This window comes from Drosophila virilis, chromosome 3, assembly GCF_030788295.1.
Source record: "Drosophila virilis strain 15010-1051.87 chromosome 3, Dvir_AGI_RSII-ME, whole genome shotgun sequence".
Classification (NCBI taxonomy): Eukaryota; Metazoa; Arthropoda; class Insecta; order Diptera; family Drosophilidae; genus Drosophila; species Drosophila virilis.
The window spans coordinates 3,374,156-3,400,720 of NC_091545.1; the positions used below are offsets into that span (position 1 = coordinate 3,374,156).

Here is a 26,565-nt window from a genome sequence, read left to right on the forward strand (position 1 = left end):
ATTGCAAACATTTTATAATTTGCATATGTTTTTCCATAAAACGCAGAAATTATAAAATAGGTGCACAAACAATTTAAATATTCTATAAGTCTTTCTTGTTGCCCGCATTCAAATGCAATTTCGTTTTTAAATAATGGGACTTGTTCGACTTGTTCATTTGAACAAACGAACCGAATGAACGAGCTGGTTACGTTCGTTCAGTCGTTCGCACGAACTAACTCTGAACATTGCGAGACGAAAACACGAAGCCAGCTATTTAGAATGGTGCAGGTGTGGTTTATGGACAGCGAGGACAGCGATCAGCGGCTGGAGCACAAACGCAATCCACCCATCTACTTGGATCTGGCAACGCTGTACAAGAAAACCGGCGTGGAGTACTTTCGGGTAAGCCAAATCGCGCAACGACCTTGACAAAGTCGCGCTTATCTTCACGTTGTTTTTTTTTTCCGCCTTTTGTGCAGATCAATGCCGACGACCATGAGAACGATGAGCTGCTGAAAGAACTGCGCAGCAAGCGTGGCTACACCTACGAGGATCAGGTATGTTCAGCCGCTGCAAAGCATTAATATGTACTAATTTGTTGGTTTGGCCGCAGATCACCTGCTCCGAGCAGTGCCTGCCGGATTATCTGAACAAGCTGAAGGCCTTCTACACGGAACACTTGCACACGGATGAGGAAATTCGCTTGGTTCTCGATGGCTCCGGTTATTTCGATGTGCGCGAGTGAGTACACATATTGTGCTGCCAGTGTTACCCTTCACAATTATGGACTAAACCTGTAACAGTTGCTCTCCAGGATGAACTTTAATTAACAGTTTTTTACTTTTTAACATTTTTTAGCGGCGAGGACAACTGGCTGCGCATTGAGGTGGTTAAGGGGGATATGATTATTATACCGGCGGGCATTTACCATCGTTTCACACTGGACAGCAAGGTCGGCTTGGTTTAGCGAGTTTATTACCTCCACTTAACATTTTTCATATTCACAGAACTACATTAAAGCGCGTCGTTATTTTATTGGTGAGCCCGTTTGGGCTCCACACAATCGGCCGGCGGACAACATGGACTGCCGCAAGGCTTATTTGCAGCATTTAGTGGAATTGGGCAAAGCCTAGTGTTTGCAGGCATATAAATACCTTTGTTATAGCTTTGAACAAGCAATTAAATACATTATTATTATTTGTAAAAAGATCGACGTGTGAACCAGTTCCAGTAGAACGAACTGGCTCGCTAAATTGAACTACTTTGCAGAGTGACGTTCATTTACATCGGTCGTCTAAAACATATGTTTTTGCATAACATTTTGCTGATCTCTTATGAACAGAAATCGATTGTCCTAAAAAAAAGTGTCTAACAATTGTATTAACATTTCGTAGAAATTATATTCCAGCCAAATAGCACTACAAGTAATTGTTATAACAGAGGCTAAAAATAACAGCTGACCTGAACAGCCCTGTTCGCTCCTCACATAACATTCATATGTGCTGTTAACTAACATAAAGCATCGATACTGTTGCGGCCTACTTAAACGCGAACCACCTTCGCTCGCGTCGAAAATTGGTGCATTTCGTATTAGCCGTTCGCGGTCACACTACTGCATTTATTTTAAATGTATAAGCAACATTTACAAAAACAACATCGAGCGGGTTGGACGCGCTGAAACGTTGGCGGATAAAAACACCGTTTAATTATTTTACAATTACGACTTTGTTATTTGTTTACAAACAAAGCTAAGCATAACGTAAAAAAATAACAAATTATGTTTAACGCGAGTGTTTTACAGGTGTAATGCAATAAATTGCAACGGTTTCCCCCAAAAGTTCGTGTATGTATGTATATAATTGAATATGCATGTGTTTGTTTTCGAGCAAGGAGTAGCAAACCAAACAAATAGCAATTAATTGTTATATTCAAAATAAACAACAAAAAAAGTGCAATATCCCTAATCAATTATATGAAAACCATAAAACTATCGCGATTTGAGTGCGTGTAAAAAAAAAAACGAGAAAAAAATCATTTTTGGAAAGCCGCAGAAGGCAGCCAAGAAGCAGAACGGCCAGCAACGACGCAGCAGCAGCAGCAGCGCGTTCTGCAAGTGTATTAGTGTTAAAGGCACACAGTGTACACGCGTTTATACATACGTGCATATGTATATATAGCAGATAAATAAGCAAGCGTATATATATATATATATATATTATATATGTATGTACAAGCGGGCGTGCAAGTAAATAAGGCAAATTAGCAAACGCAATTACAAAAAAAGTGAAATTTCTCAAAAGCACAGAAATTATACAATTTTTGTGCACTTCCTCCGTGTGGTTGAGTGTGTGTGTGTGTGTGTGTGTGTGTGTGTATGTGCGAGCGCTTGGAAAATTAGCATAAATTCCAAGAGGCTGGACGCCAGCGTCGCAGTAGCAGCAGCGCCCACAACTACAACAACAACGAGCAGCTTAACGGATTTTCTACTCATTTTTGCTCTTTGCGCGGTAAGTTTCCAAAAAAAAAAAATAAACTGTAAAATAGCATAGCGCCAAGCATAGTCATCCCATCGACACGCTGAAATTTTCATTACGTCGAAGAAAAATTCAATATGTATGCCTTGGCTTGCCAGCCAGTACGCCCGCCGTACGTCTTGCCCATCGCATCTGCTTCCCCTATCCAATTTAACCTCAACCGGTCTGCTGCTGCTGCTGCGGCCGGCGTCTGCGTCGCGTGTGCATGTCGTTATGTACATGTTTGTGTGTGTGTGTGTGTGTGTGTATGCTGTGTGTTGAGTTCTCGTACTAGTGTGCGCTTGTCACTCGGCTCGTTAAAAAAAAAACCCTCAGTCGCTGCTGCTGCTGCTGCTGCTGCTAACGTTGACGCTTACGTCGATGTCAGCGGCTTCTTCGACACTCGCGCACATTATTTTGCAAGCTGTTGGTTAGCGTTGACTTTTTTTCGTCTCTTTTTTCTATATTGACAATTTTTACAGCTTTTACCGTGTTATTTTTTTCCGGTAGGGTAGGCGCTTAGTCTTTTCTTCTTCTTCTTGGCGTTGGTGTTGTTGTTGTTGTTAGGCGTGTGGCCGTCTCAGTGACGCCATGCTTAGGCGCTCGCTTTTATTATCTGCTGCTACTTTTTGTTTTCCTTTCTCAGTTTGTCGTTTGGCTAAGTTTTTATGTTTGGTTGACGGGGTTGCCGTTATCTATATACACATTTGTGGTTGCCATATCTCAGACTGATGTGGGTGTGTGTGTGTGGGCTGGTGTTATTTAGGCTGTGTTTAGTTGGAAGGCATTGCGTGTATTGGCTTCATTATGAATGAGCACACAATGTGTGCTTTTGCACATTTGAATATTGTGTTAATGAACTTTTTGTTGCAAAAACAAAAAAAATAAAGCACACAAAGTAACACCGTTAATTAGTTAATTGCATTGCTTTTGCACTTGCAAGTTTCGTTAAGTGACCCTTAACGCACACACGCACACACAGACATACGCACGCATGCACTTGTTCGTTCGTCCAGCCTCACTCTCTCGCTCTACTACCTAGCCCCCTTCCACTCGCATGCTCACTCGCTCGCTCTCTATAGCTCTTTCCCTCTCTTGAGCCAACGAACGCATTTGGCAATAGCACGAAAAGTTGCATGCTCCAAAATACGCACACACACATACAAGCAATTCCCCTTGCTCGCTCTCTCTCACACTTGGCGCTTAATATGCTGCCTGCTCACACACACACACGCATGCACGCACCAGACTGTCGTTAGTTTTAAACTTATTTTTGGCGTTCTTTATGTGCTTGCATTCTCGCCGTCTCGTCTCGATGACGACCCAGACCCGCATTTTCTAGTCGTTCCGTTGAGCTGTGCGTGTGTGTGTGTGTGTCAGTGTTTGTGTACGTGTACGTGTATCGGTGTCGGTATCGGTATCGTGCCTTGTATCAGTGTGTGTGTGTGTGTGTGTGTGTGAGAGTTAGTATTGAATATTTCTGAGCGGGGGTAGCAGCCGAAATTTCCATCGTTCAGTTTGTGCAAGTGGAGCGCACCTGTTTACCAGCCACACACACACACACAGGTATACATCACCTGGAGCTAACGACAAGAACAAGAAGACAAAACTAATGCAATAATTTTCCTATTTAGGTTATAAAGATTTTTCTTCTTCTGCCCCAAACTACTCAACACTTGCATTGCAGTTCCGCTCTTTGGCTCTTGGGTGGAGCTGCATTCCCGGGCCGCAGGTCTCATATCGAGCTGCCAATCACGGCTCTATGCACTTCTCAATGCTGCACTTGTTATACACTAACCGAAAAGCCAATACGGGTATGATGCACACACGGATGCTCTCCCTTCAATACGTTTTTCATTTTTGGGTAGCTTCAATTTTCAAGCCAGATTTTTAGTTTTGAATAATTTTGTTTCCCTTTCAGCTGTTTTTTTTTATTGTAGTCTATATAGAGCATTTCGCAGTCGGCTGCAACTATGCATTTGATTTCTATTTCGTTTGCTGCAAATGCAAACGAATTGTTGAAATAACACACACACACATAAATACGATACTTGCACGCACACACATACATGCATACACAAGCTCTCTATGTGCAGAGGCTTACAACAACAACAAAAACAAGAACAAGCAACTGCAGTTTAAAGCGCAACTAAAACTAAACAGAGAGTAGCGCCTGTAGGTACCGTTTGTAGGTAGGAGGGGGGGGTTGTGGGGGTAGGCTGTTTTGGGTTGTATTTTAGTGCATATGCCAGCATGTGTATGTGTATGGGTGCATTTCTATGTGTGTTGAGTGGATTTTATATCAAAAGTACAGTCGCTTAGCGATGTTGTTGTATTTCATAGTTTTATATGCATGATGAATGCGTGTGTGTGTGTGTGTGTGTGTGTGTGTGAGTACATAAATTGCATGCTCATGCTTCAATAGTTGCATGTAGCGATGCTTCGTCAAGTTACAAATACACACACACACACACACCTACACCCACACACACACACACACACGTATGTACGAAGCTAAGCCTAAGCACCAAACATTGTTGACAACTAAAACAAAAGCCAAAGCGGGAGAAACAGTTACACAAAAACCATTGCGATCCATTTAGTGATTACATATTCAAGCGCTAGAGCGAGAGAGCGTGATTAACAGAGAGCTGCCGGACAGCAACAAGATTTAGTATTGACTCTCTCCATGCCACCCATGCATAAGGTGGCCACATGCATACATATGTAAATGTGTGTGTGTGTGTGTGTGTCTGTCTGGTAAGACTTCCTCGCGCCTGGTGGCAACCACAAACTTAATTGCACACCAATCGTTTGTCTTTCGTTCACTTTTATCGATAACAAGTGTCAACAATTGCGCAGCGTTTAGTCACGATCAGGCCAGATCGCCCGAAAGTCAAGAGCAGGGGGGCAACTTGTCGCCGTTTGCTCTGCAACAGTGTTGCAAAGGGTCACTGGTGTGGCTACGGACACAGTGCTGCCAAGCGCTGAATTTATTGTTGACTTTTTTTCTGCTGTGTTTTTTATGGCCTTTATTTTTTTTTTTTTGTGTGCGCTTCGCTTAACTCTGCCAAGGCGCGAGGAGAACGCGCTGCTGCTGCTGCGCTGTGCGTGTAAGCGAGGCGGCATGCTAACGTGGGTGGTGCGACCTGGCTGGGGAGTGCGCGGGGTGGGTGTGTGGGGGAGGGAGGGGGGGAGGGGCTGTTAGGGCGTTGGGCAGCCCGTTTGAGTGGGTTGATTTTGGCTGCTGTCGCGTGTTGGCGAAAAAATCGATTAAAAGACATGAATATATATCTTGGTATATAAATATGCTTTAATTTTGGGCTTTTACACAAAAGTGCTAAAAGCAGCAAAAGCATTGTTGAAAATTTGTGTGATAAAAGCAGGCAGCTTCTGGATAAGTTGAGCACGGACGGACGAACCGCTGTCTCCAAAACTGTATGTATCGAAAGTTTTTTTTGGCAGCCATGCAACAACAACAAAGGCAAACTAAAGCCAGCGATGGCTTCTGCATTAGCTGAATGGGGAGGGGGAGGGGGGTGGTTGCTCCCCAGGTGTTGCAGTAGTTGTTGTTGTTGTTGTTGTTGCTGTTGTTGTTTTTTGTGTGTATTTGGTAGCATTTGTGGCGTTAGTTGAAATGCAGACGTTTTTGCATTGTTGTGTAGTGGGTGGCTCTGTGGCTGTAAAGTGGCCCGAAACTCGGCCCACACATACAGCCACACAACAACACACCAGCACACACACACACAGAGAGAGAGAGAGAGAGAGAGAGAGAGAGAGAGAGAGAGAGAGAGACCGACACCCACTCACGCACACAGACGTCGATGCAGGGTACAGCTGTGTACATGTGTACATAAAATACACACACACACAGTCGCATGCAAAAGCGGATACAGATAGAGATACATATACAAAACAGGGTTCTTTGTGGAAGGGGGCTGGGTGGTTGGGGGCTTGGGCTGACTGTCGCTGGGCCTGGCCGAACTGCTGACGCTTCCTTCCTCGCATAGTTCAAGTATGCATATAATATCCGGGACTCGGGACTGTCGGTGCCGAAAACGAAGCAGCTGCAATACCACTGGGATTTGAGGGGTGTTAGCGTGGTGCAAGAGGGAGCGTGGGGCGGTGGAAGGATAACAGCATCCGACAGAGGCCTACGGCGACAGCGACGCGAACAGCATTGCAGCTGATGGTTGGGCGGGGCGGAGCTGGGTGCGATGGGCTGTGCTTGAGTGGGTTTTGATGCGGCGGGGAGGGGAGGGGGGTGCGTAGGGAACGCTGGTCGTTGTCCCTTTTTGGTTTTTGCAGTAGCACAAATGTGTCGCGAGTCGAGTCGAGTGGCGGGGCGTGGCAGGAGCAGCAGCAGGAGCAGGAGCACCCACCTAGCCACAGGCCGCGTTTAGTGGGTGGATTCGGGTGGTTGCAATAGTTGCGTAATCTATGCGATGATATGCCCATTCTAGCTGTGTGCGTGTGTGCTTGAACTACGACCCGTGGGCGGTTATAACGATTGTATAGACTACGGCCCGGCCAGGGCCCAGATCAGGGCCCTCCCAGCCCGGCTCTCCATTGAAAGGGGCTGGGAGACAGATTGTTTGTATGGTTAGACTGCGCCTGGCTCGGCTCTATGGTTGGCTTAGAAACGCAACAACAGCAACGACAACTACAACAAAATCCATACAGAAATGCAAATTCCGAATTGTAATGCACACAAATCCGAAATTTCTGCTGCAGTTTTCGGTACACACACACACACACACACACACACACTCGCACACAGACATGCATGGGAAGCCTGTGAAAGTGAAGGGGGTGGTACTAACACACACACACACCTAAGTACATGTATTTGTATGTATGCATGTGTAAGTTGCAACACGGTTCGAATCAAATAGTTTGCACTTCCAATCGAAATCGAATTTTCCAACACTGTAATATAACTTTCAAATCAGTTTGCCGAAATAACGGCATACAATTGTTCTGTTCTTATGTGGAAACCGCAGCTTTGAAATCATTTGTCAATTTAAGCAACTCGTTTAGCTGTAAAAATACTACGATAAAACTTTTTGTATCACATAATCCTCTTCTTGTACTCAAATTGAACTCTGTTCTATTTCCTTCTGCTTCAGAAACATTTTTATAATCAATTCCTTTTATTTGTCTAATAAATATTCTTTAAAATATAGATTCTACATATATACTCATAGCTATTAATTCCGCTAAACAATTCTCCTCGACTGTAAAACCTTTAAGATCGAAAACTTTTCTTTCTTTTTCTTCTGCCTTCATAACTCACGTACGAAATTAAAGAGACCCAAAGTCAGCCCTTTAGTATATAATTGAACTATTTCAAAGACCTTTTTGCTACTACTAAAGCCAGCGACTGGTTGTTACCTGTGTTACCTGTGACAGGAAATTAGTTTTAGCCACAGTTCGGGGCCTGTTTGGCCATTAATATTACGAAATTTGAATGCAAATGCCGCACCAGGACAATTAGTGGCAGCACTCCGAGTGGAGCCTGTAGAGAGGGGGTGGCGGAACGGGTGCACTTCATACTGGCATTCAAATATATTCGACGTATTAATTATGAAATAGCTACGACTAACTACTCCGACTATGACTATGAATTGCAAACGCAACTGTACCTGCAGCTGTATGTTTTGGGATTGAAATGCTCGCTCGAAGCTGGGGTGGGGGTGGCTTGTGTGTGTGTGTGTGTGTGTGTGGAGGGGTGGTGTAGTGTGGGTGGCGGGGGGGGGGGGGGGGTGTTGCGTGTAGGGTTAGCTGAGCAGTGACTAGGCTACGAGAGCGCTGATGGTTTTGCATGACTGCCTGTGTGTGTATACGTGTGTGTGTGTGTGTGTGTGTGTAGGCGAGTGTATCGGTGTGTGTGTGTGTGTGTGTTTGCAACTTGGCTTCGATTTTGCGCGTTTGGCAATTATGTGGACATGTGTCTTGACACCGCCTATTATATATGTTTGTCCATATATATATATATATTGTATTTATATACATGTCCATGTATACAAGCATGCAGGTAGCGCGCGCCCATCACACTCCCTACCAACCACCCCCTCCCCCCTTCCCCTCACCCACTTACACACCCAAACCCGAGTATGGTTCTTCTGCCATTGAATATGGCCGCTTCTTCTTCTGCTTCTTCTTTCGCCCCTGCTGCATAAAATATTTTTAGATACACATTTTTGTTAGGCCAAATGCCAAAATTGCTGCACTAAGAGATATCCTATAATGTGCGCTTTTCCACATTAAGCAAAAATTGAAAAGGGTTTCTTAGGGGGGAGTGGGCAGCGGGGAGCAACAAATTATATTTGGAGATGCCAAGCATTTGCTTAATTTCATTATGCCCCTTTTTCGCTTTTTCAAAGGGTACAGCGTATGAAAAGGAGCAGAGAAAAAAAATACCGTTACTCAACAACGTACAACTGTAAACGTTTGCATCTGTGTGTGTGTGTGTGTGGTGTGTGTGTGTGTTCGGTGGGTGGGCATGAGCCGGGCGCCAGACAAAAAGGCAACTAAAGCCGTTTGCCGCTTTAAAGGCGACTTTAAAGTTTTCTTAGTGCTTTGCTTACTCCACAAATAGGTACATAAGTGGCTATATATACATATATACATGTATATATATATGTACTCTGTGCATACATAGGTATGTATGTATATGCGTGTACTATGTATATGTACTTGTAACAAAAGTTTCGGGCTGCCTTCACTTGAGGCAACTTGTCGAAGCTTTTGGTGGTTGACGTTTTGTGGCTGCGCGAAGGAGGCGAAGGCGGCGAACCGAAATCCCTCACAGCTGTCAAAAAATACAAAAGCAACAACAGCAACAACAACTGTAAACAGCAGACAGCGTTGCCACTTTGGCTGCTTATTTTCAATATACAACATATTAACGGGCATTGCATTGCGACGCTTTTTGCTTACGTTATTTTATTATTGTTTATGTAGTTATATTTTGTGTTGCTTTAATTGCCCTTGCGAACACGCACGCACACACGTGCAGAAAAACCCAATATGCCTATGCTACTCACACTCACACTCACACTCGCACTCACACTCTCACTTCGAACTTATTCTTTTGACGCTCTCGTGCTCACTCTTTCGCTCGCACGGTTCAAAGTATCTGCTAATTTATGCACGTTGTTCGGTTTTTTGGTGTCTGTGCACAACTTTTTTGATTGCCCATTTTATACTCAATTCAATATTATTTGTATACGTATGTATGTGTGTGTGTGTGTGTGTGTGTGTGCGTGTGTGCGTGCGTGTTGTTGTTTATGCGAGCCGCTGCTCTGCTCTCATTTTGTAGCGTGATATTTAATTTTACAGCAATTCTTTTTTGGCATTGCTGTTGCTGCAGTTGCGCCTAGTCAAAGTCAATGTGGAGGAAGCAGCCACTGCTCAATTTCATTTAGTTTTTTGTTTTGTACTCTCTCTGCTTACTCTCGCTCGCTGCGCTCTCTCTCGCTCTCTTTCTCTTTCCGTTGCTCGCTGTCTTCTATTCGTACGCTTGCCTTTTCGCTTGAGGCAATTGACCGTTTAAATGAGTCGCTGTTGTTGTTGTTGTTGTAGATGCTGTTGGCATGTTGAATATTTTCTTATTCGGTTTTAGTTTTTTTTTTAATACACCGTTCATCTCACTAAAGCTGAACGAAACCCTTTACCTTTGTTGTGTGCGGGTAGCCACACGGTGTACAGATAGTGTTGCCACTTTATTTTCAGCGTAGACAAGTTTCAAGTGGAATTGCCATGCAGTTTGCCTTTGTTGTTGTTGCTCGTGTTACTTCCTTGTTTCTGTCATTCTCAACTAAGTATGTACACACACACACACATGTGTATGTATGTACGCTTGTACATATATTTGTGTATGCTTATGTAACAGCCTCGCGGTTTGTTCGCCAGGCAAAGAATGCGCAAGAAACCAGACAGAGCCCCACTCACATACATACATAAATACATTTATAATTTATATGTATATGTATATGTGTATTGATATATGTGTGTGGCGGCTTTTACATAAATATATATGCAAGCAAACCGAAAATCAAGCAAACGATGCGCTTTACATTTTCATGCATTGATCTTTTGCTTCTTCTTTTTCTGTTTTTGTTAAGTTTTCATGGTCGCCGCGCGCTGACTTTAGCTAATTATGATTATCACAGCAACAACAGCAACAACAACAACAACAACTGCAGCATGTCAATTTACTCAATCGGGTATCTGCTTCTTTGGACAATTTCATGCAAAAACAAAAACAGCAACACAAAAAGTGGCAAAGCTGCTTTTTGTTGCTGTTTTCTTTTTTCGGCTTACCTTTTTACCTGTTTACTTTGTGGCATCTCGCTCGCACACACAGCAAACGCTGCCCATGCTACACGTACATATACGCGCACACATTCAGCTATATGCTCACACGCACACGCACACACACATGCATACAAACGCACACAAAAGTAAACACGCGCGCGCTGGTTACACGTCATTAAGTGCAAAATAAGAACAGCGCATAAAAAAAAAAAACACCGTACAATAAACTAGCATGTTGTTTTTTTTGTCTCCCCTTTATTTCGTTCAGTAGTAGAAAGTATATGTATGCTTACCGTTAGCTATTTAAAGTGCTTGTTGGCGTTGCTCAACACTGAATCGTTTAATGCAAACATGCAAGCAATATATGCATTAAAGTAAACTAATAAACAGCCGTAAATCTTCAGTGATTCATTTGGTTGCCCATCAGCAGCAGCAACAGCAGCAGCAGAAGAATTGGCTCTTTAAAGCCAGCTGTATGAACAAATGCATAGTACATATACATACATATGTACATATATGTACATGTGCATACATGCATACGCATGTACGTATTTAAAAGTACCCTGTGTACATATATGTATACATTGTATTGTCTATGTATTTAACGTAGTCGCTTATCAGCAAAAGCGCTAGAAAAAATGTTTTCTCTTTTCGTTGTCATTTATTTTTATATGCTATGCGTATACATACATGCACACTTCTAAGCGAGTATATAGGCGTGCATGTGAGTGTGTGTGTGTGTGTGTGTGCGTACATTTGACATGCAGTTAGCAGTGAAAAAACGCGTGCAAAGCTATTTTAACAGGTGCACACACATGCACACAAATTAGAATATTATGTACACATGTGCGTGTGTTGGTGTGTGCCCTTTTCGGGTTTCTTTAGTTCAAGGCTAGAAATGTCATAACTAATTTTCATAACAGTTTTACCAGCGCCTGCCTAATGCACAAGTCACTGTATACACACATATACATACACACATACACATACAGACGTTTAAACGTGAATGTGTAATATGCATACATACATACATACATAGTTTAACAGGCACTGAAGGCCAATTTAATTGCTAATGAAATTGAAATCTTTCGCCGAGGAGAATTGAATGAATTTCTGTTTTCTATTTTCTTACCTTTTTGGCACTTATCGTGTCGCATTTTTATAAATGTCAAAAGTGTGTGTGTGTGTGTGTGTGTGTATATATATATATGTGTAAATGAGTGTATTTGTGTGTGTGTGTAAGAGTATCGGCTAACTGGTTTTGTTATTCTTTTGGTTTTTTTGTTGGGCGGCCGCTGTCGCTGTGTCAGGGCAAGCGACGCCGACTGCGCTGCTTGCGTCGCTGCTTACCTTTTACGTGTTACTTTTTGGGGTTATTCTTAACAAGCGGCCGAGGTGCGGGGAGAAGATCGTCTCATTTTCATGTAGCATTCAATTTGCTTCTTTTTTTTCTTATTATTCCTTTTATTTATTTTTTTTCTTGATGTTTTGCCAACAATAAAAGCAAAAACGAAAGGCAAAGCGCAAAGCCTAAAAATAGCCAAAGCATAGCAACGACGTTGACTGCGACGTTAACTGCGACGGCGACGGCGACTGCGACGCGTTGGTAATTTGCTTGATTAAGTGGAATTTTTCGACCCACAAAAACGTATTGAAATGCAGCCATGCAAAAACCGTTAACAAAACTTTAACTCTCAGTTAAGCCGAAAAAGAAATTAACAACAAATTACAGCAAGTGCAATCATATACATGCACACATACACACATGCATACATACATACATACGTGCAATAAATAGATTGTTGCCTTGTCGATTTTATGTTTGCTATTGCGTTTTTATGTGTTTTTACTTTTTCGCTGAATCTTGTTGTTGCTAGTGTGGAGGAGACTAACAGAGGCCAGGCAGCCAGGCAGGCAGGCAGAAATACATGCATACATATAGACATATAGACACACACACACACACACATGCACGCAAAGAAGCACGGTTGGATAGACAAAAGCAACGAGACGAGCGCAGCGCGCACTCTGCTTATGTACTAAAGTCGAACCCATACCATGTGTGTGTGTATGAGTGAGAGCAGCGCGAGTGTGAGTGAAATATATGTGCATATGTATGTATGTACACACTCCGCTGGCTTATATACAACAATAATAATAACAACAAGAAACAGAGCAAAAAGACAGTGAGAAGAGCTTTACAAGCAGCTGAGCTGCGCTTTTGCCTATGAGTGTATGTGTGTGTGTGTGTGTGTGTGTGCGCGCGTTATGTGCATGTATGGTATGAGTGTGTATATTAAGCAAATATGAAAATTGTCATTGTAAAATTGTGAAATTCGGCTGCCATTGAAATGTGATGTCTCAAATTGCATGTTCTTAGGCAAATTTTAATGGGTTTGCGTACATAATTATTTACATATACAATGCAATGCATATACATACATGTATGTATATATGTACAAACAGTCTGGCAACTTTAAGCATAACTGTTTGTTGCTTCTTATTATGTATGTATGTATTTATGTATGTATGTGGGCCGTTTTATCAGCAGCATCACTTTTATTTCTCTTAGCGTCTCTACATGAAACAAAGTAAAAATAAAACTAACAGCAACAACAATTAAAACCAGTTTGAAAGCTATTCTGCTGTGTTGTTGCTATGCCTATGCACATGTACATACATATGTATATATGTATGTATGTATGGATGTGTGTATGTAGCTACCTATGTACACATGCATTTATTTAGTTTGCCAATCGGTCAGCCTTAACAGAGCTGGCAGAACCATCTGCCAAAACAGCTGTAAAGTTGCTAGGCCCAGAACCCAATTCCATTCGATTCCACACACACCCCCCCTCCGTCCTAGCCACTTGCCAATTACTCAGCGCTGCCATAAAAGACAGTGCAAATATGTGTGTCCAGCGATAAGCAGCAAATCCGCACATACAACAACAATAACAACATGTTAGTTTACATACATACGTATGTATATACACATTTCTAGTTGACGTAGCAGCGCTGTCGCCGCGACGCCGGCAGAGGCCAACGACTACTGGTAGCGGCAGAAGCAGCGACGTCGCGCCGATTTTTCGTTTGTAGTGCGCGCAATTAATTTGTGTTAAGTTGTTGTTGCTGTTTTTGTACGTAACCCATTTTCTAGAAATATATTTATATATGTACATACATACAAACGTACACATAAACTTATTATTTGTGTGCTGCAATTTCCCAAAGCTTATCCTTATCGGTGCTATTAATAAACAAGCGAGACATAATTATGTACTTACATACGCCTATACATACATACATATATGTTTGTGTATATAAGCACATACATACATACATAGCTCTGTATGTGGAGAGATTTGAATTAGCTCACATCTTGATACATTATATGTAAGAGTAACTGTATTAATAGATTAGAATGACTTGACACTTTTGTGTTATACGTTCTTTAATACTTATATACATATGTAAATGAGTGTAGATAAAGCTTCGTGTTAATTATGACTCTTAATTCTTGTTTGTAAATTAGTTGAGGAGTTGCCACTCCGTTTAAATGTTGTTGTCGGCTGTTAAGCAGCTGCTAATAGTCGAGCGTTGACGTCACTAATAAATTTGAACATTCACAAGGCGCAGCTTAGATTTATGCGCCAGTGCATTTTGCAAGCTGCCTACACCCTACCCTATCACCAATACACAGGCCAACCCCCCAACCCCAACCCACCATGGGGACGATGATGGTGATGGTGAGTTAATATATATATACAATGGGCCATGTACAACAAGTCGGCCGCTCTTGCTCGCTCGCACGCGCTCTCAGCGACAGCAGCAAGCAGCAACAGCAGCCCACCGCTTTGCTCCTCTCTTCCGTTTGCCGTTGCTTATGTACATACAATGGCAGGCCATAAGATATGCGCATTTCTTATACGAGTATATATGTATGTATGTATGTATGCATGCATATACCTACTTATGTATATTTGTATGTTTGTTTGTTTATTTGTCAGTTTGTGTGCGAAGCTGCTGCGACTTGTTTTGATAATTTTTTGTTTATTTTTTCTTCATTTTATTGAAATGAATTGAATTATTTTGCGTGTATCGCAAAAATTAAGGGAATCGAAATTGGAGTAGGCTCTGCTTTTAGGGTTTTTATTTCGGATTAGGCCGTGGCTTGGGTCACTTGACTTGTATGCAAATCAATAGGTCCCGGGCGTAGTTAAGGTGCACTGTGGGTGTATGTATAAAGATATATATGGGTGTGCGTGTGTGTGTGTGTCTGTGTGTGCATGGGGTGGCCAGACAGTTTACAGTGCACCGCCACCCCCAACCCTAGCCCTACCACTCTACTACTCCCAATTCGGTCGCCAACTGCCGCCGTCTGCCCGCCACTCTCATTTTGCTGTTTGGCTTTGGCTTTGGGCTCGCGTGTGTGTGCGACGCGCGCTCTCTCTTCTGTCTTGCTCTCTCTCTACGTCGGCTGCTGCTGCTGCTGCTGTTGCTGCTGCTGCTGCTGTTGTTGCTCACCGCAGCCGCACTCAAACACATTTTGCTTGTTGGTTGCTCTTCGCTTTTGTTTGTGTTGTTGTTGTTGTTGGTGCTGCTGCTCGCTGCGCTATGTACACAACTGTACTTTTGATTTAACCTTATTTCTTTGCTTTTTTGCGTTTGTGTGTGTCGCTGTTGTTGTTATTGCTCGTTAGTTGTAGCAGTGCTGCTGCTGCTGTTGTTGTTGTTGCCGTTATCGCCTGAGATGACTCTAATAGTACTTGAGCCTCCACTCGACGACTCCCAACGACTCGGACAGTCAAGGCTGTCCTCCTGGTACGCTGTCGCTTATCGACGGTCAGTTATCTCGCTTATAATTCTAATGTCCGTTCGCCGTTTGTTCGCTTTGACATTTTCTACGGGCAGGTGGCAACGACCGTTAGCCTTAAACTTGAACTTGTCTGCTGCATATACAGTAATATCTCCCTTATGCGGATACCTCTGCCGTTCATAGTCATACAAACATGTGCTTAATTATAAATGAAAACTTGATTTCAATATTCAAGTTTAAAAATAAATAAATAAAATTAATTGACCTGCCAAAGCAGGCAGCATGCCGTTAGTAGAGCTTTCACTGCACATACACATGTGTACAGATCCTATTGACATACATATACACACACACACACTCACACACACATAGAGGCGTGCACACAGCTAAGCTTAAAGCGCTAATTGAAACACATTTAGCGCGCTATTAAACACAATTATAGCCACACTGAATGCCAACAAAAGTCAAAGGCAACAAATCGATATACGACTTTTTTCTAGCGGGCCGAATGTACACCCAATGTCAGGCATATAAAATGCCGGTATTGTATATTTATATAAACATTATTAAGAGCAGCAGCTATAAAAAAAATTTTAAATGTTTGGATTTTTTTTTCTCTCTCTCTTTAATATGCGTACAACAATCATTAACACGCACACATACAAACGCTGTTATTCTCACGCTCACAGTGGTGCAGCGCTCGTGAACTGCGTGTGAAAATGACAAGTGTTGCTGAAAATAGTTATTAACTGGAAGCGGCATTAGCCTATTATTATTAATTCTATTGAATAAGTTGTATAAGTAGCAAGAAGTGAAAATCATAATAGCAGAGCACAATTTGAGTGTCCTACAATGCCTGTTGCATTCGCTGCGCTGTATTGTACCACTGTACGGCGGCGGCATTCGCTCTCAAGCAGCAATCTGATGACGACACAAGTGTGGAAAGTAACGAGACATTGCCGACAGCTGCTTTGGGGGGAAAAAACGAACGAGTGAGCTATGTTTGCATGTGTGTGTGTGTGTGTGTGTGTGTGTGTGTGTGTGTGTGTGTGTGCGGCTGCCAACTTTCAAAGCGAGTTAATTTATAGCACGTTGGGGACATTGTTGGCCAAACAAAAACAGACACACACACACACACACACATGCATACAGCATATAGCGTTTTGCTCGCGTTCTCATCGTGTTTATATTATGTTTGATTCGCTTTTCTTTCTTGCGCCGCACTTTGTTGAGGTCGTCTCACGGCGTCTAAGCTCAGCTCAGTTAGCGTTGCCACCCGTTGCAAAGCCACAGCCGCGTTTTTGTGCATGTGCATGTGTGTGTGTGTTTGCGGCTGCATTAATTTCATTTTAATTGGGCTATTTATTGTTTATATCATTTTTGCTTGTGTATATTGCTGTTTATTGACTTTGCTTTCTATGTGACAAGGTGCAAGTGCAATGTTGTTGTTTCAAATATATATATCTACTATCCGTACATATGTATATATGTATGTGTGCATTTGTTGAAAAGTTTATTCACCTCGCGCTCTCACGTGTCTTTGGCTTGTGCATGTGTGTGTGTGTGTGTGTGAGTGTGTGTTGTGCTTTGAGTCTGCTAGTTCTGCAGTGTTGCCACTAAACATTAAGCAATTTGCATCTCCTCTCTTTCTCTCTCTATCTCTCTTCCGCTCTCTGGCCCGCTGGCCACTTTGTTTCCATGTAAATTTTCTCGTAGCAGCCGCGCATTGTATGCGAAAATTTGATAAAACAAAAACGTGACTTGCTTGCAAAATCAAACGCCAGCACACACACACACACACACATGCACAAATGTATATGTGTATGTGTGTGTGTGTATCTGCGATAAAAATCTGGCTGGTCTGCGATTTAGTGCAGCTTTCCTTTTGTCGCCGCACCAACTCGAGGCTATCAGTTGACTCAACAAGGTCGTCGCCTAAATGAATTGAAATCAGGATATCTTCATTATTTGCTTGCGCGCCAACAAAACACACAAAAAAAAAAGGGAGCAATGCAGAAAATTCACTCCAACGGAGATGCTGCAAACAAACCGTTAAGCTATTAAGGGTTAGAGTCTGATTTCCGCTTGCAAAGTGAATGACAAAAAAAAAAAAAAAAAAGGTAACAAACGGTAGCAACCCTTAGCAAGGCGCACACTAAAGTGCAGTAGACGCTCGATAAAACGAACCATATGTCGCATTGCTAACTCTGCTCGAAAAGAGTGAATCGGATGACTTTCAAACTGTAAGCCTATGACAGAGACTGTCAAACTGTGATGTAGAAGAATTCAATTTGTGCGATCTGTGTAGGCGTGGCCTAATATGCTTTGGCTTGATCTTCGCTAAGGTTATCAGAAGTCTATTCAAATAGCGCATGCAAATATATTTTGTATAAAACAAGTTGCCTTGCTCTTTTCATTTGTCTGTGCACTATACCATGTGTTTACTGTAGTCTGTGCACAGAAAAAGCTAAAAAATAACGTTGAAAAGTGTATCTGACTTATAAAGTGTATTATCGTGTGCACCGTATCGAGTGCGTACTGTAGTCTGCAGCACACACAAACACACACACGTATATATATATATATATATATATATATGTATTGTAATCAAGTAAATGACTGTTTTTTTTTTATTGTTTTCTTTACAGTTAGGTCAAGATACGACATCACGACGACGCGACGCGCGAAAATGGCCAAAATGGAGGTCGACGATGTGGTCGACTTGAGTCTGAGTTCTGGCCGTGATCCGGCGCTAACCATAACACCGGCTCCGGCAACGGCAACGGCGCCGGCACTCAGCAGCCGCGATCTGCGCGCCTTAACAGCCAACAATACGGGGCTGACCATAACGCCAGCTCCGGGACCCACAACGGCAACAGCGGCTGCCGCCACGGGCAACAGCAGCGACAGCAGCAACGTCGCCAACAACAACAACAGCAACAACAACAACACAAACAACAACAGCAACAACAACAACAGCGATGTCGCGTTAACAGGCAGCGGCAATGGCAGCGGCAGCGGGAGCGGGAGCGGGAGCAGCGCCCAGGATGAGAATAAAGTACAACGCCGCGTACTGCGGCCACGCACCGAACCCAAATCGTATGCGGAGGCGCCGGATATTGTGCTGCTCCCGGCACGAACGAATGGCAGGCAGCAGAACGGCAACATCGATTCGGAGACGGACGATGAGGAGATGCCGCCGTATGTGCCCATCAAGGAGCTGACGCACGCCGAGCTCAAGGAGCGTGAGAAGAGTTTGCGCAAACTGCGTCAGGATTTGCGCAACGAGGAGACCAAACTGATGCTCCTCAAGAAACTGAAGCAGTCGCAGCAGGTCATGAAAGAGAATCTGGTCGTAACGCCCACCAGTGTCTCGCCCAATAATCCGCTGGCGGCGATACCCAGCGCCCTCACAGCGAAGGGTTCGCTCAGTGTAACGCCCACGTCGGCCTTGCCCATGCCCGCCCACAGCAAAGGGCGGAGCAGTTTGGGTGGCGGTGCGGCTGCCGTTAGCATAAGGTGAGTGGGAGGCATGGCTTGCTCTAACGCTAGTATCGATAGATCGGACAATCGTATGTGATATGTATAAAATGAGAAGACTATAAAGATATATATAGTCATATATTATATACTTGATTCACTTTGTCTAAATGCATCGATCTCAGTTTGAGCAAAGAATCAGGTGTTTTTCGATAAAAATCGATAAATATCGATTTCTAGTTATCCCTATTTGACATATGCGCAAAGCTTATCGTACATGTGCACATCTGAAATCGATGTCAAATTTGTGAAATGATTTACTCCGCTTTTGAAAAATCGATAATTATCGATATTCGGCATAGCTCTTTGTGACATGTGCATCAGTTTTCGATGAGAAATTAAAGAAATCTATGTCAACATTAGTTAAAACGATATCAAATTTTGGCAAATTATGGAGTGTTTTAACAATCGATAAATATCGATTACCAGCTAAAACCGATAAGTATCGATTACGAGCCAACCCATTTTTGCATATACATAGGTTATCGAACAGACCCCTTCTCCCAAAGCCAATATCTAAGTTGGCAAATTTTTGACAAAAATCGATAATTATCGATTACCAGCTAACCCTGCAACACTGGAATACTTGATAACAGTACCTTTCCTCTTGCTCTCCACAGCGCCAGCAACAGCCGCAACATGAGCTCGTCGGCAGCGACGGCAGCCGCTGTGGCCGCAGCCGCAGCAGCGCTCTCCGGCACCGGATCGCAGCGCGGCAACAGCGGCATCATCTCTGGCAGCGGCAGCGGCAGCAACAACTCGATACTCCCGCCACCTAGATCCTCGCTGGCCGCGGGCACGACGCTGGCCGCCGGAACGACAATAACGCCTGCCACGAACAGTTCGCATAGGTCGAGCGTGCTGCCGCCGCGCACAAATCTACCGAATCTCACGATAACGCCCTCGGTGACCATAACGCCAACGTCGGCGCCGCCTTCCAGCCTGAAAGCACGCAATGTGAGTTATTGTAATGTCATCGTTGCCGTAAGCGCCGAGTTTTTCCAACATTTATCTATAATCACAAATGATATACCATGCACCGAACTCTGCACTCAACACTCGAAAACAGAAAACCAAAACAAAAAAAAACCAATACAAGACATTAACAAATAATTTATAAATTTGTTACTCGATTGGATTTATGTTTGAATTCTCATATGCACAAAATACTCATGAGTTTTACTGGCGCGAGTAACTGTTAACTGTCAAGAGAAAAGATTAAATACGACTTCTTTCCTGAAGAAAGCTGTTCCTTTGAAAACCATAAGAAACAGAAGTATCCGATGTTATCCGATGGGACTCGTCTTCTTTAAACTAAAAAAAATGGCTTGAAAAATTATTATTTTAGACTGATCGATCCCAAAATAACTCACTTCGATCCGTAGTAGCGGGTAGTAATAAGTTTTTACCCAAAATTTTGATACGAAATGTGATTAACTTAAGATATCTTGACTTAATCAATTCCATGAAAAATGACTTTGGTTTTCGTAACTTTTCTAGCATTTTAGAACACTTTCACTAGTTTCTAATGACTAGCCAGTGTTGTAAAGCACACCATGAAATAACAATTGATCCAAGGACAAAAGTTTTAGTGTAGAAAGTATTCCATTCTATAGTTTCAACATTTCTCAAGGTCTTCTCACAGTCAATACTCAAACCTTACACAATCCATATTTTTTTGGCGTAAAATTACGTTAGGAGTGTCAAAAGGCGCTTGATTTTGAGTCTAGTAGTTTAATAGCCTAGTAGAGTCGAACTAACGGTGAAAGTCAAAGTAAAACTCATGATTAACCAAAATTATTGCACAAAACTCACGCTTACCAACACTAAACACTAAACAAAAAGCATTTGAATTATCGAACTTTAGAGTTTACGTTCAGTTACTTTCTTTTTATCGAATCGAACTATCGAATTGCAGTTCGATAATTCAGCTCACAACGTTTCGCAACACTAAACACAACTGTCAAAGCGCTCTTGCGTAGCCTGCTCGCTTGTATTTAAAAAAAAAACAAAAAAAAAGTACACAAAAACAAAATTACAATTAATAATAACAAGTAAAATTCGAGTAGGCTGCGCCTTGTGTGGCCCATTGTCAGCTATATTTTTACCCTTTACATAGCCCAAAATTTAGTTGAATCCAAAGCGCAAACGCTTTTGTACCCTGTTAAGAGAAAAGAAAAAGAAAATAGAGAGAGAGAAAGAAATTATTTTTGTCACAGCAAACTGCCTTGAAACGCAACTCTAATTATTGTTCCACATTCTTATGCTATAAAAAAAAAAAAATTAAAAACCAATTGCCAAACATGCAGCCTAATATTTCGGATAATTCGAAGGTACCTGGGACCATTAGCAATTCCGTATCCATAACGCCGGCGCCACCGCTTCAACAAACGCATCAGAGTCAGCTTAACGATTTAAAGGTAAGAGTTTTGCTAATTGAAATACCCCAAAGATAACTTAATTGCAATTTTATCCCCTGCCTTATTCCAGAATGAACGCGGCGCAACTCGCGAGGAGACACAGACGCCCGCCCAGCGTCAGGCTGCCGCCAAAATGGCACTGCGCAAGCAGCTGGAAAAGACTTTGCTACAGGTAAGCGTGTCTCACAATTATACAGGGTACAGGTACTATGGAGAGGCTCTCTTTTAGTTGTGCAAGTGTTTGTAACGAGTCAGCGGAAGGAGTTTACAGGCCCGTAACGCGTGCCAGATATTCTTGTGTAGCTATAGAGGGCATTCAACTCAGGCACTAGTAAAAGTGAGAACATTTTAAATAGAAGCATTTGTACAGCGCAGTTTACTCAACATCGATAAATATCGATTTCTAGCCACGTTTCTGAAAACAATTAAGTTCCTCAGTCGTTTAGATTCAACTCAGGGAATAGGAAGTTAGAAAATGTTTGAATTTGAGCCTAAGTATACCATACGAATAATTTGTTTTGATTTTCATACTTTTGGCAATTGAGTTTTTTACAAAAATCGATATATATCGATCCGCGTTTTTGGAAATCAATTTCTTTAGACCTTTATATCGAGTAGATATAGTAGGTTGCATTCTAAGGGGCTAGTAAAAGTTACATCAAACTATCGTTAACTCTGTTTTGTTCCAGATCGATATATATCGATATCTAGCCTCTTTTTTCGATAAGTCGTTTAGTTCGAGTAGCTATAGAAGGCATCAATCATTGTCAGAGGCTAATTAAAGTCAGAACATTTTTGAATATGGGTCTTTATTAACTATATGAGTAAGCTTTTTTTAATTCCAGCTATCGATAATTCAGAATTGTTCAAACATCGATATATATCGATTTCTAGCCAGCATACCAAGCTATCATCTATGTATTAGCATATCCAGATCAGGAATATGTATCTCCTCATCGGAGCTGCTTGAAGCTTTTATTAATTCTCTGTCTACATCTTTGATAGATACCGCCACCAAAGCCGCCACCACCAGAAATGCACTTTATACCGAATCCGAGCAACACGGACTTTGTCTATCTGCTTGGTCTGGAGACAGTCGTCGATTATTTGACAGTCAATAAGAAAGCGAACGCCGTGGCAGCGCCCTTCCGTTGTGCCCAGTGCAAGATCGACTTCACGCCCGTCTGGAAGTGGGAGAAACAGAGTGAGCACACAAATAGCTAACATTGCCAGTGTATAGACAATAACATATTTACCTAATCTCTGCCAATGTAGCCAATAAGGAGGCCAAGGTCATATGTGAGCAGTGCGTGACGTCAAATGTGAAGAAGGCTCTGAAGGCGGAGCACACGAATCGACTGAAGCAGGCGTTTGTCAAGGCGCTGCAGCAGGAGCAGGAGATCGAACAGCGTCTGGCCAGCCAGAGCAGTCCGTCGCCCGTCGAGGCGCACGCCGCCTCGAACAATGCCACCAGTGTTGCACTATCCGCCGTCAACAGCGTCTCCTCCGCTCATCAGCATCAGCATCAACATCAGCATCAGCAGGCGCTGCAGCGCGAACGGGAACGAGAGCAGCGCGAACAGCTGCAGGCGTCGCATGCCTCGGCGGCTGCTGCTTTGGTCAATTTGCCGCCATCGGTGACTGTTATACCAACCAAATGCCAGACACCGACACCAGCGCCACGCCCGACGCCACCACCGCCAGCCACACAAAGCCAGCCCACCCCGCCGCCGCCGCTGCCGACGTCGAGCACACCACGTTCCTCGCGTGCCGCTGCCACAGCGGCAGCAGCGGCCATTGCGGCACAGCAGGCGGGCATACTTAGTCCGGGACCAGCGGCAGCGCATCACCACGAGGCCAGCAGCTCGGCGACTGGTCGCTCCTCGCGCGCCGAACGCGATCATCACCACCATCAACAGCAGCAGCAGCAACAGCAACAACAACAGCAACAACAGCAACAACAGCAGCACCAACAGCACCAACAGCAGCAGCAGCAGCAGCAACAGCAGCGGGAACAGCAGCGCGAGCAGCAGCAGCAGGCACAGCAGCAGGCTCAGAGCTATGACAAATATTCGGCGGCAACGCTGGCAGCGGCAGCGCATCTCAGTGCGCTGGGCGGCATGGGCGGCCTGAATATCAACAATCTGGCCAGTTTGGGTAATCTCAATCAGCTGGGCAATCTGGCGGCACTTGGCGGATTGGGCAACTTTGGCGGCGCCTCGACGGCAGCCAACAATCCGGCGGCTGCCCTGGGCAATGCCTCGCCAGCTGCGGCCATGCAGGCCTTTCAGCAGCAGCTCTTCAGAGGTTTGTCCAATTATTAAATTGCATTAACTGTATATATTTAATTTGTTTAAATTGCTTGCAGCACTCGGCCAGGGCCTGGGCGGCAATCCGCAGCACATGATGCAATTCGCGCCACTTCTCTACACCTACCAAATGGCCATGGCGCAGGCGGCCCAAGTGGCAGGTGAGTTAGGATCACGATCAGGATCAGGATCAGTTAGGATATCTGGATTCGCTGAACAATTTGCAGCTGTTTAAGATGGCAGTTAACAGGCAAATGGGCCACCATCAGGATAAGCTAGACATGTAGCAGCTTAACAGAAGCTGATAACAGCTGTTAATGAGGGCAGTTAACAGGCATACACATGAACAACCATCCGGATTAGATGAAAAATGATCAGTTTAAAGCTAGTATTGACATTGTGTTAACCGAAAGTGATAACAGCTGCAGTTAAAAGGCATTCGACGGGGATTAGCTAAACAATGTGCAGTGTAAATCAAGTCGATAGCAGCCAAACTAATCTTTACATTGAGCTGTTAAACGTGTCTAATAACAGCTGTTAAATGCGGCAGTAACAGGATAAACAATTTGCAGTTTAAAGCTAGGCTTAACATTGTGTTAACAGAGGCTGATAACAGCGGTTAAATACGGCTGTTAACAGACATATGTGTATATGGACAACTTCAGAGGCCCGCACGTGGGAGTCGAACAACTTCTATATAAGGAATAACTAATCCAAATCGAGTATTTTTTTTTCAGTTCATAGTATTTTGTTAATCTTAAGCTTAGACTAAAGCTGGAAAAGCTATTAGAATGGATTTACTCAGTCTAGTTTAGCTTAGCTGCATGTTCAGATAAAATATTTCAGATTTAATTTGAATCTTTCATATCTTGCGTTCACAGCTTTCAACAACAACAACAAGAAGAGCAGCTCAGCGTCCAGCTCATCAAAGAACTCGAGCAATGCGACCAGCTTGGCGGACATACAGCGGGCGGCGGAGCTACAGCGTCAATATCTGCTGGAGATGATACCGCCACAGCAGCCGAGTGGACCCAGCGGTAGTCGCCAGAACAATTGGAAGGCCTAAGCACGAGGCTCTATACATGAACAGCAACAGCAACAGGAACTGGAACTGCAACTGCAACAACAACAATTGCAACAACTATAACTTACTAACTTTATAATTTTCTTGATTAGGTAATTTTATAATTTACGCAAGCAAACATAATGTGTACACGTAAATTGATTGATTCTATTTGTAAACAATAATTATTACATAATTAATTATACATAATTATACACAAAGAAAGTAACAAAAACTCGTCGGCAACGTTAATTGTTAGTAGCTTCTTTTTTGTTAATACTTGTCGTGTTTCTCATTTTCAAACAACAACAACAAACAACAATTAATTAACTACAATTAACAATAGCAATTCACAAAAACAAAACAAAACAAAACAAAAAAAAAAACAAAAAAAAAAGAAAAGGTACATAAACATAAACGAATGAACATTTTTAAGCTCCTATAGTAATTGCATATATACATTACATATATGAATAATTCATGATTGTAGACTGTAAGAAAGATAGCCCCGTTTTTGAAGGGCCAGACGAACGCCTACATCCCCCATCCCCCATCCCACAGCCCCCATCCCCCCTGAAACTCAGTTCTTTGGGGTTGTACAAGTTTAGTTTGTAGCTTTTTGTGGTCGATAACACATTTAAATATATATATACAAATATTTTGTAATCAATTTTAACATTACGCATTAGTTTTAGTTGTATACAAATTTTTTAGGGCTCTTATAAATTGCAGGCAACAATTGCACAATACGTTTACTTTGCCGCAACATAAAACATTTCATAAATAATATACATAGACACAATTTATGATGTTACAATAGCAAGTCCCCCCCTTCCACCCCCCAGCCCACTTTCAACACGATAGTACTGTTATTTAGTTGATTTTAACTCGTTAAAACAGAATCACATACATTATGCATCGAAAGCTCAAAACCTATAACATTTGTACATAAAAAAAATATCCATAATTATATATTATACATCCCAGAAATACCAAGACACAAGACCCAAGATAATCCCAAATGTTTACAAATTTGCATGCAACAAATGCCTTTCGAATAACTTCAAAGATTGGGAAAATGTATTGAAAGCACGTAATATTGACTGAAAATTAGCATATTTTGTAGTATCTCGAGCAAATGCAGCCGCTTGCATGGATATATAATTGATATAGAGTTCGAAATTAGTCACATTTTCGGCAGATATAGGCTTAATATTATAAACATTATGTGGAAAGGGAAACGGGAACAGGAACAGGAACAGAATGAAGAGATTATATTCAGGCAAATCATTCGGAACACACACAAACCAAAAAATCATTTTGGGCATGCGAAATCAAATTGTGATCAAAATAAAAAAAAACGTAAACAAGAAAAGTGAAATCCATAATTATTTTTAGCTAACTAAGTTTCAAATGCATTGTAATTCGAATTCAAATTATTAACAGCCGATAACGATATACAAAAAAAAAAAAGAAAAAAAAAAACAGCAGCAGCAGCATTCGTTTCAGTGTGTATGTGTTTGAAAAATCTATGCTAAATATAAACAAAAAAAAAAAGTTTAAAAATATGCGCATAAACCGTTTTTAAACCAATCAA

At 42.6% G+C, this 26,565-nt stretch overlaps 2 protein-coding genes and 1 long non-coding RNA gene across 5 annotated transcripts; all 3 read left to right on the forward strand.

The window, feature by feature from the left end:
- Positions 1 to 202: 202 nt before the first annotated feature.
- On the forward strand, positions 203 to 1,189 carry Adi1 (acireductone dioxygenase 1). The gene is made up of 5 exons (XM_002046238.4): positions 203 to 384; positions 462 to 539; positions 596 to 723; positions 841 to 934; positions 990 to 1,189. Exons 1-5 carry the CDS (start codon positions 262 to 264, stop codon positions 1,113 to 1,115), a joined length of 549 nt encoding a protein of 182 aa, XP_002046274.3. The 5' UTR covers positions 203 to 261; the 3' UTR covers positions 1,116 to 1,189.
- Positions 1,190 to 1,564: 375 nt separating this feature from the next.
- Positions 1,565 to 26,404, forward strand: simj (simjang). 3 transcript variants are annotated; one of them, XM_032434564.2, is made up of 9 exons: positions 1,565 to 1,825; positions 18,285 to 19,155; positions 19,797 to 20,133; positions 21,486 to 21,596; positions 21,667 to 21,768; positions 22,602 to 22,800; positions 22,872 to 23,903; positions 23,965 to 24,066; positions 24,787 to 26,404. In XM_032434564.2, exons 2-9 carry the CDS (start codon positions 18,326 to 18,328, stop codon positions 24,969 to 24,971), a joined length of 2,898 nt encoding a protein of 965 aa, XP_032290455.1. In that variant the 5' UTR covers positions 1,565 to 1,825; positions 18,285 to 18,325; the 3' UTR covers positions 24,972 to 26,404. The 3 variants fall into 3 exon arrangements, with proteins under 3 accessions (XP_032290455.1, XP_032290454.1, XP_032290456.1); XM_032434563.2 differs by having other exon boundaries at positions 1,566 to 2,489; XM_032434565.2 differs by having other exon boundaries at positions 1,567 to 2,489; positions 21,510 to 21,596.
- LOC116650570 (uncharacterized) lies at positions 20,148 to 21,467 on the forward strand. The gene is made up of 2 exons (XR_004303574.2): positions 20,148 to 20,950; positions 21,296 to 21,467. It is a non-coding gene; the product is annotated as an uncharacterized lncRNA (long non-coding RNA).
- Positions 26,405 to 26,565: the final 161 nt, after the last annotated feature.